At 36.0% G+C, this 13,349-nt stretch overlaps 1 protein-coding gene and 1 long non-coding RNA gene across 2 annotated transcripts in view; one reads left to right on the top strand and one right to left on the bottom strand.

Annotated features, from left to right (window-relative positions):
• Positions 1–10,173, bottom strand: part of tmem170b (transmembrane protein 170B) — a 20,219-nt gene extending 10,046 nt beyond the window's left edge. Inside the window, exons 1-2 of the mRNA XM_051873757.1 lie at positions 9,962–10,173; positions 216–386 (exon numbers count right to left, since the gene is read on the bottom strand). Coding sequence (XP_051729717.1) covers positions 216–386; positions 9,962–10,118 — 328 coding nt within the window. The 5' untranslated portion in view covers positions 10,119–10,173. The remainder of the gene's footprint in view (positions 1–215; positions 387–9,961) is intronic.
• On the top strand, positions 10,027–13,349 carry LOC127501640 (uncharacterized). Its single transcript, XR_007926657.1, has 3 exons — positions 10,027–10,207; positions 11,877–12,067; positions 13,020–13,349. It is a non-coding gene; the product is annotated as an uncharacterized LOC127501640 (long non-coding RNA).

Here is a 13,349-nt window from a genome sequence, read left to right as displayed (position 1 = left end):
TGCATGAGAAACTGTAAAAGTTGGATCATAAACATTTCCCAGTCTCACAGTGACTTGATTACAACAGCAAAATTGTGCATTAATGAACCATGCACAAAAAGACCATGGACATTTATTAATTTTGATTTCATGTTGTGTTTGAGAACATGCACATTTAATGTGCTAATTTTGGCCACAAAGGCCGATAAGAAAAGCAGAAGTGTGCGAGTACTGACTGGTGATGACCCCTCCTGTGAGAGAGGCCAGGAAGCCCACGCTGATGAGCACCAGTGTGATGAGCCGTCCTCTCTTATGACGCTGCAGTGTCACACACATCAGCAGACCCACGGCACTGTGAACGAACAGAGACGAGAATAGACACCACAGGAACACCCAGTACCACATTTCTGCAGAGACAAAACACACAATGACAGAGAGAGAGAGAGAACAAACTGGTTAGAAAGTTAGCTGGTTTCAAAAAAATGCAAGTGAGCAGTGGAGCATTTCAAGTGAGCAGCATTTCATTCAGGAAGCATATGCATGAATATGTCAGTTGCATGGCAATCCAGTTTTTTTGTAAAAATGTTTAACTTTTGGCTGTTAATTCCAAGAATGAGTCAAGAAAAAGATAAAAACAGTTGATTCCTGATGCATACTATGCATAAACATACAGCATATTGCAAAAGTAGTATAGTAGAATATATTAAATAATGCATAATTGTGATTTTCTGCGTTCCATTCAAATCAACTAATAACAAAATAATACATCTTGTTACATCTTCTTAAAAAAAAAAGTTCTGCTTCTTGAGTGAAGAGGAACTGCAATGTGAGAAACCTCTGTTAAAGGGATAGTTCACCCAAAAATGAAAATTCTGTCATCAATTACTCACCCTCACGTTGTTCCAAACCTGTATGAATTTCTTTGTTCTGCTGAACACAGAATAAGATATTTTGAAGAAAGTTTGTAACCAGGCCGCTTTGGGAAACCATTGACTTCCATAGTAGGAAAAAAAAAAAATACTATGGAAGTCAGTGGTGCCCCGGAACCGTTCAGTTTCCCCACATTCTTCAAAATATCTTCCTTTGTGTTCAACAGAACAAAGATATTTATACAGGTTTGGAACAACCTGAGAGTGAGTAAATGATGACAGAATTTTCATTTTTGGGTGAACTATCCCTTTAAAGGAACACTAACAAACTAGAGTTCTGCAACACTTTATGTCTATTTTTTAAAGTTAAGATATTGCAACAGTTTTTGTTATGAGCTCACATTAATCTGTCATTTATTTGAATTACTTTTAAAATACATTTTTAATGTGATTTTATTGTTTCACCCTCATCCCAGACCCAGACGTTCAAGTTGTGACATTATTTTCACCACAACCACTAATATAATCTAGGACTATAAAGGTAGTGTACTTGGTTACCAAGGAGAAGAGCAGGAGATGAAGACAAACCCTACTGTTCAGAAGGTTAAGTGCTGTTCTTTCGAACTTTCTGTTTATCAAACAATCATGAAAAAATTGCACCACAGTTTCCACAAAAATATGAAGCAGCACAACTGTTTTCAACATTGATAATAATCAGAAATGTTTCATGAGCAGAAAATCAGCATATTAGAATGATTTCTGAAGGATCATGTGACACTGAAGACTGGAGTAATGATGCTGAAAATTCAGCTTTGATCACAGGAATAAATTACATTTTACTATATATTCAAATAGTAAATGGTTATTTTAAATGGGAAAAATATTTCATAATATTACTGTTTTTACTGTATTTTTGATCAATTAAATGCAGCCTTGGTGAGCAGAAGAAACAAGAAACCATTAAAAAATCTTACTGGCCCCAAATTTTTTGAAAGGTAGTGCAATGAGGTAAATATCACCTGTGATTTCATCTGTGTCATTTCAAATCAAGCTGTAATTTTGTCAAATAATGCAAGCAGCATGAAAATATAATTAATTGTATGTGTGTGTGTTTAGGAATGCTTGAAATGAAATTTGCCATAGCAAGACAAATGAGTCAGTCCAAAATGTTTAAAATGCAATTTCCACCACATTTAATATTATTAAACACAATTTCAGATGTGGTGCACATGACAGTTGGTGAAAAAAAAAAAAAAAAATTCAGGGAAACACATCGTAACAGAGCAGAACACGTTGTACTTATAACAGTGCACCTCAATAAATACTCTCCCACTATCACCAACCTGGCTTTCTCATAAACTGTCTGGTCCACTTTCACATACTCTCTCTCTTTAACACTCCATATACGTCTCTCAGTCCTCTATTGGCTTGGAGACTGTTATTATTTAAGTGCCTTGTCCACACACATCAGAGGAGAGTAAATGGACAGTCTGGCTCCACTGAAAGACAATCAGTCGGCTCTGGATCGTTCCAGAAGATTCCAGGACATGGATGAGCATCTTTGCTCAACACAAAAATGATTATCAAACTGCTGTTGTCATGAACTCTGGGAAATGCAGCTCCAAATAAATGAAAAATGCTTGAGAAACCACACGCTCAGGCAGAAATACTGCTGACAGCCGTAATTTAACATGTCAAAGCGAACGCGTCAAATAACGAACTGCATAGTTGCACATGCAACGCTGTATAGTGCTGATTATAGCGTTTGTCCACTGAAGCATGAAGAGACGTTACGCCATTAGCACCCTGTGTTCACTGAACACAGAAATTAATTTTCAGCAGCAGTCTTCAGAGTCACATGATCCTTCAGAAATCATTCTAATATGCTGATTTGCTGCTCAAGAAACATTTCTTATTATTATCAATGTGAATAAAAAACATTTTTGCTACTTTATATTTTTGTGGAAACTGTGATACACTAACGTTCAATAGTTTGGAGTACTTTTCTGAAAGAAATTAATACTTTCATTCAACAAGGATACATTAAATTGATCAAAAGTGACAGCAAAGACTTTTTATAATGTTACAAAAGATTTCTATTTCAAATTAATGTTGTTCTCTCGAACTCTGTTCATCAAACAATATTTCATGGATTTAACGCTTTTGTGAACAAAAAGTTCACAAGATGGCAGCGGCTGCTTTTTTGCTTCAAAAATGCTCTTCAGAAATCTACGGGTGACGTCACGGACACTACATCCATATTTTTTTACAGTCTATGTAAAAAACAAACAAGCAAGCCCAGCACAAGAGAGAGAAAGTAACACAAAAGTAAAGTAACGCATTACTTTCCACAAGAAGTAACTAAGTAATGCAATTTTACTTTTTTAGGGAGTAACACAATATTGTAACTCATTACTTTTAAGTAACTTTCCCCAACACTGTTTATAATAAGAAATTGTTTCTTGAGCACCTCAAGCATATTCTCAGCGTATTAGAATTATATATATACACACACACACACACACAAACACACATATATATGGTCTGTTTGAATACTCGATTCTGATTGGCTGGAAGGTGTGCAAAATAACCGATTAATGCGCAGGTAGTTCCAAGTCAGTTTAATCACCGTTCTATATTAATGTGCTGCTTTTATTGAAGCGCACACACAGACACACACACACACACACACACACACACACACAGAGAGATCAGAGACTGCGCTGCACATACACAGAGACATCCAGGAGCACAGAAACTTGTTGTCAACGTTTCCCTGACTTTTATTAATAAGTTAACTACTGAATCGCTACATTATATTACTCAGCAAGGACATTGTAACATGTTTTTCAAGAAATTAACTCACAGCTTCATTGCTAGTATAGAGACGCTGCACAGACGCAGGTTATTCACACACACATCTCTCACTGTCTCTCTCTCTCTCTCTCTCCTCTCTCTCTTGCGATAGGCTTATTTATTCAAATAAATGTTATAATTCATTTAAATTCAACCGCACTACTTTATCTCTGTGTCTGATTTAAAGCAGACAGAATGCTAGATATAAGGAGTGGTAGCTGACGAAAATAGCCATCATTTTAACCCTTCCAGTAAAATGTAGCGCTGAAAACATCAGTAACAGCTTTAACTTGTAAATGCTGGTAAATAACCATGGTATAAATGGGATAATCCATGGCTAGCTGTGCATTAAACGATTTGAATGCACTCCGCTTTGCGTCGGGTGGTTCGTTGCCTCCACATCATGCGTTAAAATGTTTAATGCACATCTAGCCGTGGATTATCCCTTAAGTGCACACACACACACACATATATATATATATATATATATATATATATATATATATATATATATATATATATATATATTCACTGTGGATGAACTTTACCAGCATTTATGTGCAATCACGCCTATGACTTTGTGTAATCCAGACTGACACACAAACACAATGTATTGATTAAGCTATAAGCTGCCGCTCACATGCTAAGTGAGACGTAACGTCCAGACAGAGAAGGCCTTTGTGCTGGAGGTCTGTAAACACTACATGCACACACACACACACACATACACACACACACACACACCTCACTATGAACGGACAAACAACAGCAACACAGACACGTCCATCTATCTGTGTTCACAGTAAACTGAGCCAGACTGGGCACAAAAGCCTCAGAGCCATGCTGTGCCAGGAACACTGCTGCAGTCCTGAGGTGAGGTGGCACTGCACAACAAAAAGCACAGATAACACACAAATACTGGACAAGAGACAATGAGATGCAGGGAAACAGACACTTTAGCACAAATCTACTAGAAGAGAGAGAGAGTGAGAAAGACTTAATCATATGGAAGGACCAAAACTGATGACACTAATGAAAAGCATACCTTCAGTGTACTACTGACCCACATTGCCATTTACTATAGAGAGACACTCAGTCATTATTTCAACACTCACACAGACTTGTGTTTTTACCTACAAAAGCATGTAAACTATTAAACCACGAAGAACCAAACAAAAGTTAACACCGAACAGAAAGTGTGACAGGTTATGGTAGGTTACTCTAATAAATACAACAACATAGATAATCAGGATATATTTTGGAAGGTCAAATTGTCGCAAAAGAAAAAGGGGGAGGGGTCAATGTAAAGCATTCAACTTGTGAAAGGCCTCTTTAAACACCCTGGGCTCTCGTCGTGTCAACAAAGCAGTTTCCGAGGTGACAAAAAGCCTCTTTTTGTCAGGCTGTCAACAGTCACAGTCAGTAACAATGTTCTTCAACATCAGCATATAATGATGGACAAACAGACAAAATTCTTATTCCAATTAAGCAAGCACACATAAACAAACACACAATAACCTAGCGCTATCTAACTCTGTGGTGAACTATGATAAACATAGCCAAATGCTAATCGAGATAATGATCACTAAACAAGAAGTAGCAAAGTTGTCACACACCTCTACTGCTAACAGGGTTAAAACTTTTTATGAAAGTGTTAAGTTTCTACTTACACACAGGAAACTCAATAGCTGCACACAGAGATAACTACAACTTCATCAGGGCTATAATGGATGTTTCTGTGTTGGTTTTGATATCACAGTACTATTATAAGCAGCGTCCGGTAGACGATAAAATGGCAAAAAAAAACAAAAAAACAAAAAAAAACACATACACTTAAAACACTTAAATTGAAAAAGGACCTTTGCAACAACCCTAGCGATCACCCACAACCCTTAATGTTATGACAGAGTTTTTCCACAGGAAACAAGTTTTCTTTAGAAATATATATATTTTTGGAACGCATTACATTAAATCACCATTAAATTGATCAAAATGACAGTAAAGACATTTATAATGTTACAAAAGATTTCTATTTCAAATAAATGCTGTTCTTTTGAACTTTCTATTCACCAAGGAAAAGTCAGTTTTCAAAAAAATATGAAGCAGCACAACTGTTTTCAACATTGATAATAATCATAAATGTTTCTTGTGCAGCAAATCAGCATATTAGAATGATTTCTGAAGGGCCATGCGACACTAAACACCAAAGAACTCACTGTTTACCCAAAGACACAAACAATTGCAAAGTAGGCAGAAGTCTGTCTCCATAAACAGCAGAAGGAAATGAAATGACTAAATAGGCTCGTTTCACTAACCAAAACAGGAAACACCATTAACTTTCCTTCCGAGTGGGAGTTTGTCATAATCTCCCAGCATTCTCTTTGAGTCTCTGTGCTTTTGCACCTGTGCTGTTCCTTCACATCATCACAAAGAGAGAACACATCTGAACACAGCTGTTTCTGTCAGCGGCGGGGGCACAGCTGATGTGCCACGTCATCCCATCATGTTCTTCAGCCAAAAATGAATATTTTGGCATTATTAACTCAGCCTTTATGTCTTTCCAAACCTGTATGCAGTTCAGGGTTGCCAGGTTTTCACAACAAAACCTGCCCAATTGCTACTCAAAACTAGCCTAAAACTAGCCCAATCGTGTTCCGGGGGGTAAAATCCGCATTTTTGGCTGGGTTCCCCTGGTAAAATTCGCATTCCAGGGGCTAAATATCACGTTATTTGGGGTTGCTTTAACCTGCGGCAACAGTGTTAAAGTAGCCCAATTCCACGGCAAAACTGTGAACTTGCACAAATAAATGTGTGGTATTTTCATGGTGGTTTTTTGGTCACTCTGCCCTGTTTTTATTTAGAAAAGAGCTACAAAAAAAATATTCTTCAAAATTTCTCTTTGAGTGACACGGAAAAACCAGCACCACACGTTGGAATGCAGTTTTGCTAATGTAAAAAATCAACTAGCAAATCTAGCGATTTTCGAACTGCTAGTCAGTCACTATATCATACTCTTTCTGTTGTCTGACAGAAAATATGTAAATGAGAACAGCTTTATTGGACATTTGGCTATTAAAATATAGTATGTGAGCATGGATTGAGAGAAAATAGATGTAAAGTGCTGACAGTTGCCACATTACGTCATCTAGCGACATTTAGCTACTTTTTGAGCTAACATTAGCTACTTTCCATTGAAAATAGTTGGCAACATGACATGAGGGTGAGTAATAAATTACTTTTTTCTTCATGAGTGAATTACTTGCTACCTCACAGTGCCGCAATTCTCTCTCAAGTTGCATCAGGTGTTGCGTCATGCCAGATGTCCACAAGATTGCAGAAATTATAATCTGGCCAAATCTCGGAAGTGAAAGGACGGGCGTGTCCTGTGCCTCATGCACCATAAAACTGGCCTACACTTGTTCCCTAGAAATGCTTCATGCTGTCTTCCAGTAACATTCATTTACCTGCAGTGGTCTGGCTTTTATATTACATCACATTGTTCACTGCACTGATTTTATGAGTCCAGTTGCTTCAGGACCCAGATTTTACATTAAGTGACCCAACAATATATCAAAACTCTAGCGCACAAAGGTAAAAAAAGATATTTTAAAAATGTACTGCATTAAGAGAAGCAAAATATATACACACACACACCTAGGTGAAAAAAAAAAAAAAAGTACATCTCTATAATGTACTTAAGGTGGTCTATTTTCACGCACTAATTTTGTACTTAATATACTAAAAAATTTTCTTTAGTACTTCTTAAGATAATCTTAAGAACATCTAAGTGTACTCAACTGTGCTATTTTGAGACACCATGAAATATGAACTAAAATGTGCTTTTAATATACTATCTCTGTATTAAAAAATGTATTTAGATACCACTTATAGTACATTTGAACCCATGGTGTACTATAAGTGGTAACTAAATATATTTTTTAAATACAGAGATAATGGTGTCTCAAAATAGCACAGTTGAGTACACTTAGATGTTCTTAAGATTGTCTTAAGAAGTACTAAAGAAGAATTTTTAGTATATTAAGTACAAAATTAGTGTGCAAAAATAGACCACTTTAAGTACATAGAAGTGTACTTTTTTTCACCTGGGTATATATATATATATATATATATATATATATATATATATATATATATATAATGTATAAGTACATTGATAACATGGGGAAAAACTGCCATGAAGATATTTTTAATTTTATCTCATAACTTGGCAGCAGGTATATTAGGCTGCTGTCACTTTAAGACCTGATGCACAGATCCATTATACTGTTACACATTTGTTTTCTTTCTCAACTGTTTTACGTTCACTTAAAACATAACTGAATGTGTTTACGTGCGTACTCGCCAAGACCGGCATTTGGACATTATTTTGTGTATATTTGACTGTTTAAGTGCAATAAGCAGCGAAAATACTGTACTGAGAGACGGCTTTATGTGCACTTTATGTGAGCACAAAATCTGCGGGAATGAGTAAAAATATGTACAATACGCACAATCCCACGCCAAAATTCAAGCCCTGTAACACCAACAATATTCATCTGGAGCAAATGAAACGAGTGAGTGAGGGGGGTTTGTGTGTCAACTCACTGTCGGAAAGATGAGAGAGCGAGAAAGCGCAGCTGGTATGGTGTATCTTTTCTGCCTTTTTAAAAGACTACAAGTGAAACATTTATATATTTCATATATAAAATTCAACCTGCCAAAGTGGCTAGTAGGAGTGACTGCGTTACACGCCACTGCTGAAATACACCTGCATTTGGCGGATTGGCAGATGTACATATACTGTATATCATCACATCATATATCATCACAGTGGTTCTCATATAAAATAAAGAATCTCATATGTATAAGCAATGTCATACTAATAAAAATTTTGCAAGTATGAAATAGAAATCTTTTGTAACATTATAAACGTCTAATAATTATATGTGTGTATATTTGTGGTTTTATGCATGTTTTGGGTCATAACTCACCGATTAAGAACCACTGCAATCTGTCAAAAACAAATCAATCAAATATTTAATAACATCCGTTTCATATGCACACAAAAATCTGATCGCAACACATTTAAGGAAAGGAAAATATTATTGCTTGTAGTTGTTCATACAACTATGTGCGTAACTACCTTATCTAGACCCTTAAAAAGGAAATGAGCTATTCTTTGGGAGATCTGGGGTGGTTTTTCCATGCCAGGTTACACCCTTGACATTGAATAGATGTTTTTACACAGTTTTCATGTTGACTAACACAGCCTGGTCTCACTCAAATGTGACTGTGTGTCATTGGTATTGTGAAATGATCAAAGCAAGGCAAAAGACTGTATAATGCTGCACTAAAAAAGAAGCCCACGAGCACAGTATCATGTGGAGGCCAATATGGTGTCGGTAATTACTAATGATTACTCCACTACACGAGCCGAGAGCCGCCAGAAACGATGCAATGACTCAAGATTAGCTAAAGATTAATGAGTGGCACAATGCTTTTTAGAGGTTCACATCAGACTGGCTGAATGTATTAGTGCACTACGGTCTACGATGGGCAAAGCTTTCATTTCTAAATACACAAAAATAGACACAGTCAGGTGCATGGGGAACTATTGTTAATATAAAAATACTATAGTTATTATACAGATAACAAAAAAGTACCATGGTAGTATATATTTTGGACATGGTCCCGTGGTAAAACTATGATTCGGACACAACTATGATGGTAACACCATGGTATTCATTGAAATACTGTACCTTGGAGTACTATAAAAATATTACAGTAAATGAAAATGATACATACCTTAATAAAGAATGAATACCATGTTCATCTAGAATGTTATTTACAAAAAAAAATGCCACCCTTATGAAAATAGTACTTTATAGAATTACCATGTTTTTTTTAACATGTTCCACGATAAAATCATGTTTTTTCCCCCCACATTTACCATGGTCTTTTATGTTACACCACTATATGTCATATAGGCTATATATCAAAGTACATCTGTGCCATGATATACACACTTTTTATTAAGTACCGCATGCAATACTATGCGTGATGCATTATTAATTTAGCGTGTAAGCACACAGTATACAGTGTGATGTGAAGTGTGACCTTGTTCAGATGGGATGCGCGCAGCTGCTCGTGCGTCTGCCGGTACAATAGACTGGCCGGTGTGGAGAGAGGCGTGTGCGCGCGGCTGGTTGACACACATGAACCCGTATCACCAGATCTTTCTCCTCGTGTGAACGTACCTGTGAAGTGCTGTAGGGTCGGTACCGTGCCCTGGACCCACAGGCTGAGCACTTGCTGCACCGATAGATTAATGGAATAATCCTTATTCATGTTCGCGCTGGGCGGCTGGAGCGCGGCCCTCTTGCTCAGATATCGGACCGAGGATGGGGGACACATGGAGCCTCTTCACCGGTGCCGCTGCTCGCTGGAGGAGGATGGCGGAGCGGCGGTCCGTCTGATCAGCTGCTGCTCAGGGGCCATGATGGGTACGGCTGACACACACATTCACACACACTCTCACTCACCACACACATACACATAAACGCGCGCACACACACACACCAGCGCTTCTGCATGGCGCTTAAAGGCGCAGCGCTCTTAAAGGGAGGTGAACATCACATTTTACACTACGATCAAATACAGCGGTTTATGAATGAATAATAAAGATTATACATATACATTTTTATTATTCATTCATAAGTAGTAGTAGTTAACAGCTGTGTCCATAAAATACTATTAAAATTATATATATATATATATATATATATATATAAAATAGTATTTTATCGACACAACTGTTAACTACTACAATAGTTAGTGCTTTATTAATGTAGAAGCAATTTTAATTGGATAAGTAAGTTAAACCAAATGCTATACAATTTGTATATTTAAATGTCAATTATTTAAAATATTAAATACGATTATTACTACTACTATCAATAATATAAATATAATTTGAGCAATTTCTGCAATATTAAATAATAATAATAATAATAATGATAATAACAGTTGTTATTGCTGTTATTAATATGAATATATAAAATGTTATTTGCTATTAATATTATTATATAATAGGATAATAATGCATTGATTATGCTTAGTTTAAGTTAAACCAGATTCGATATAAAATATTAATTCGTATATTTAAATATCACTTCAATATTTAATATCAAATGATTATTATTATTAATACTACTCTGAATAATAATAAGAATGATTTGATTACATACAATTTTGATATATTATTTGATTACTACTACAATAATAATAGTCGTCATCATCATTAAGTGTATCATCATTACTGCTGAAACTCCACTAGGATATTTTATAGTTTTGAAGAAAATGAGTGGAAAATTTCTGGATTTTCAGGAAACATCTGTGGTGTAAAAAAGAATTGTTGGTTTAACTTAAAAAATAAGTAAGTTACCTGATTGCCTTAAAATTTTGAGTTCATTGAAATTAAAAAATTGAGTTAATACAATGAAGGTGATTTAATCAACAGAAACTCAAAATATTATGTTATCTGAACCACATTAATTATCTAAGTTGATTTGACAAAAGAAAAAATTTTGTGATAACAAATCATAAAAATATTTTTTTACAGTGTGACAGAGTTTAAATATAAACGCTGTCTAGGAAGTGTAGACATTAAAGTAATATGTCTGAGCATTTCCTAAAGAAATTGAAGAAGATTTCCTATAAGCTCCTGTCAGTTTGTGGAAAAGATTATAGGCTTAAATATGTTCCCTGTAACTACACATGCATAATTTTACAAATACAGATTGCAATACATATACTAAAGCACTGAAATGTGTCCAACCTCATATAAAGCTCTATTGATTCATCATGCAATACTAAACATAAAAGTAAAAAGAGCTGCTCTTTGATTTTTTGGGGGGTGGGATGATGAAGCAAGTTCCCAGAACAGGTTTATGGACTCAGATTAAAACCTGAACATGAACCAATGGGATTTTCAATAGGACAGTGACATAATGTTCCTCAAACACACACCCTGATCATTTTTCCACTATTTATCGGCCTGACATTTGAGCCTACGCTTGTTGTATTACCTTACAAACCCAAACCTCTCAGCTTCTGCTTCTCATTGTAAACGCTCCATTGTAGGAACAATCTCAAATGATGTCTGAATCGCAGGTCACGTGAGGAGCCCAGAGAACACCACACCAAAGGACTGGATGGATTAGTTTGAAGGCAAACACCTGACACATGATCAGAGCTGGGATAGGAATGACTTCTGGACCTTTTGTGGAGAAATTCCAGCTCCTCTAAATGGCCGAAGGGTGTGTTTCCAAAGGCAGAAGGAATCATTCAACTCCACAGGCATTGTGAGACTTAAAAAGCATCACTTGCTGCTTGAACACAAACCTAACAGCCACAGAAATTCATTCAAGCGTCAATATTATTTAGTATGCTTTAAACAGCTAAATAAAATTCATATTATAAAGTATTACTGTTCATTGCCTGTATAGGCTAATGTATTCATCATTCTAATGACAGTAATTTGGTCTTGGTCAAGTTAGGGGTGCAAATTACCATAACAAACAACCATTTTATTTGCATATCACAAACACACGCCTTGAATTTAATGAGGTTTGCTGAAAGATGAAATAAATAAATAAAAATCATACTTTACGGTGATATTCCAATGTGTCTTCAACCACACAATGAAATTGGTTATGGAAAATTCCATGTAGTAAAATAACTTCTTTTTCACCTTATCCAGCAGATGGCGCTGTGAACTTACATTGTACAGATTGACCCAGTAGTTTTCCAGTGTCCAAAAGCTCAGTAATATCAATCTGGGTACATTTACAGTTAGAGATAAAGCATTGTACGTCATATGATAAAATACAAAGAAACAAAAAATAAATAAGAACTACGCAAATGGTCATTTTATATTTGTACCAACACCTTCATGTCTATCTATGTATTTATCTATCTTTTTGTAGTTATGTTTAACATATGTGTGTTTAATTTCTCTTGAGCATTAAGATAATTGTCTTTTTGTGCAATGTGAGAGCTCACAGTCTGACTGTAAAAGCTCTCACCTTGTCATCAGAATTGCCTCAGGTGTGTGAATGTGCGTGAGTGAATCTCCAAGAAAGTATTCTCGCAGCCGCAGCATCTAAATCTGTACATGTGCGTCAGTTGCTGTTAGTGTGTAACCTAATCTAAGGGAGTGACATGGCTGGAAGCTTGTTATATCAATCTATTCATACTTCTTATTTTCTGGATTCTCACATTGTCTGTTTCCTCTGCTCTTTTCTCTCTCTTCAGGTGACTCACATCTTGGGCAGCTCATCTGAATATATCACATCTGTCAGAGTGACCTGATTCACTGGAATGATCAAGTCTTAGCCTGAGTCACCACCACAGACCACTGAATAAACGCAACATGACACCAGGGCATATTCCTCACCATAAAGTTTCCCTTTCAGTTAAGGTGTTTTTGAGGGGGCTGGTGGTGGTACATTGTCATACAGGGGGCCTTGGCAAACTACCAAAGGGGGAGCAGGATGATTTTTAAAAAAATTAAGATTATTATTATTAAAAGATATAATATAAAATTATAATAATAAATGTAAATGTACACTACCAGTCAAAAGT

The sequence above is a fragment of the Ctenopharyngodon idella genome, chromosome 19 (assembly GCF_019924925.1).
Source record: "Ctenopharyngodon idella isolate HZGC_01 chromosome 19, HZGC01, whole genome shotgun sequence".
In the NCBI taxonomy this organism is placed as follows: Eukaryota; Metazoa; Chordata; class Actinopteri; order Cypriniformes; family Xenocyprididae; genus Ctenopharyngodon; species Ctenopharyngodon idella.
The sequence above is the reverse complement of the archived record's forward strand: the minus strand, read 5'-3'. Positions and strand labels throughout refer to the sequence as shown.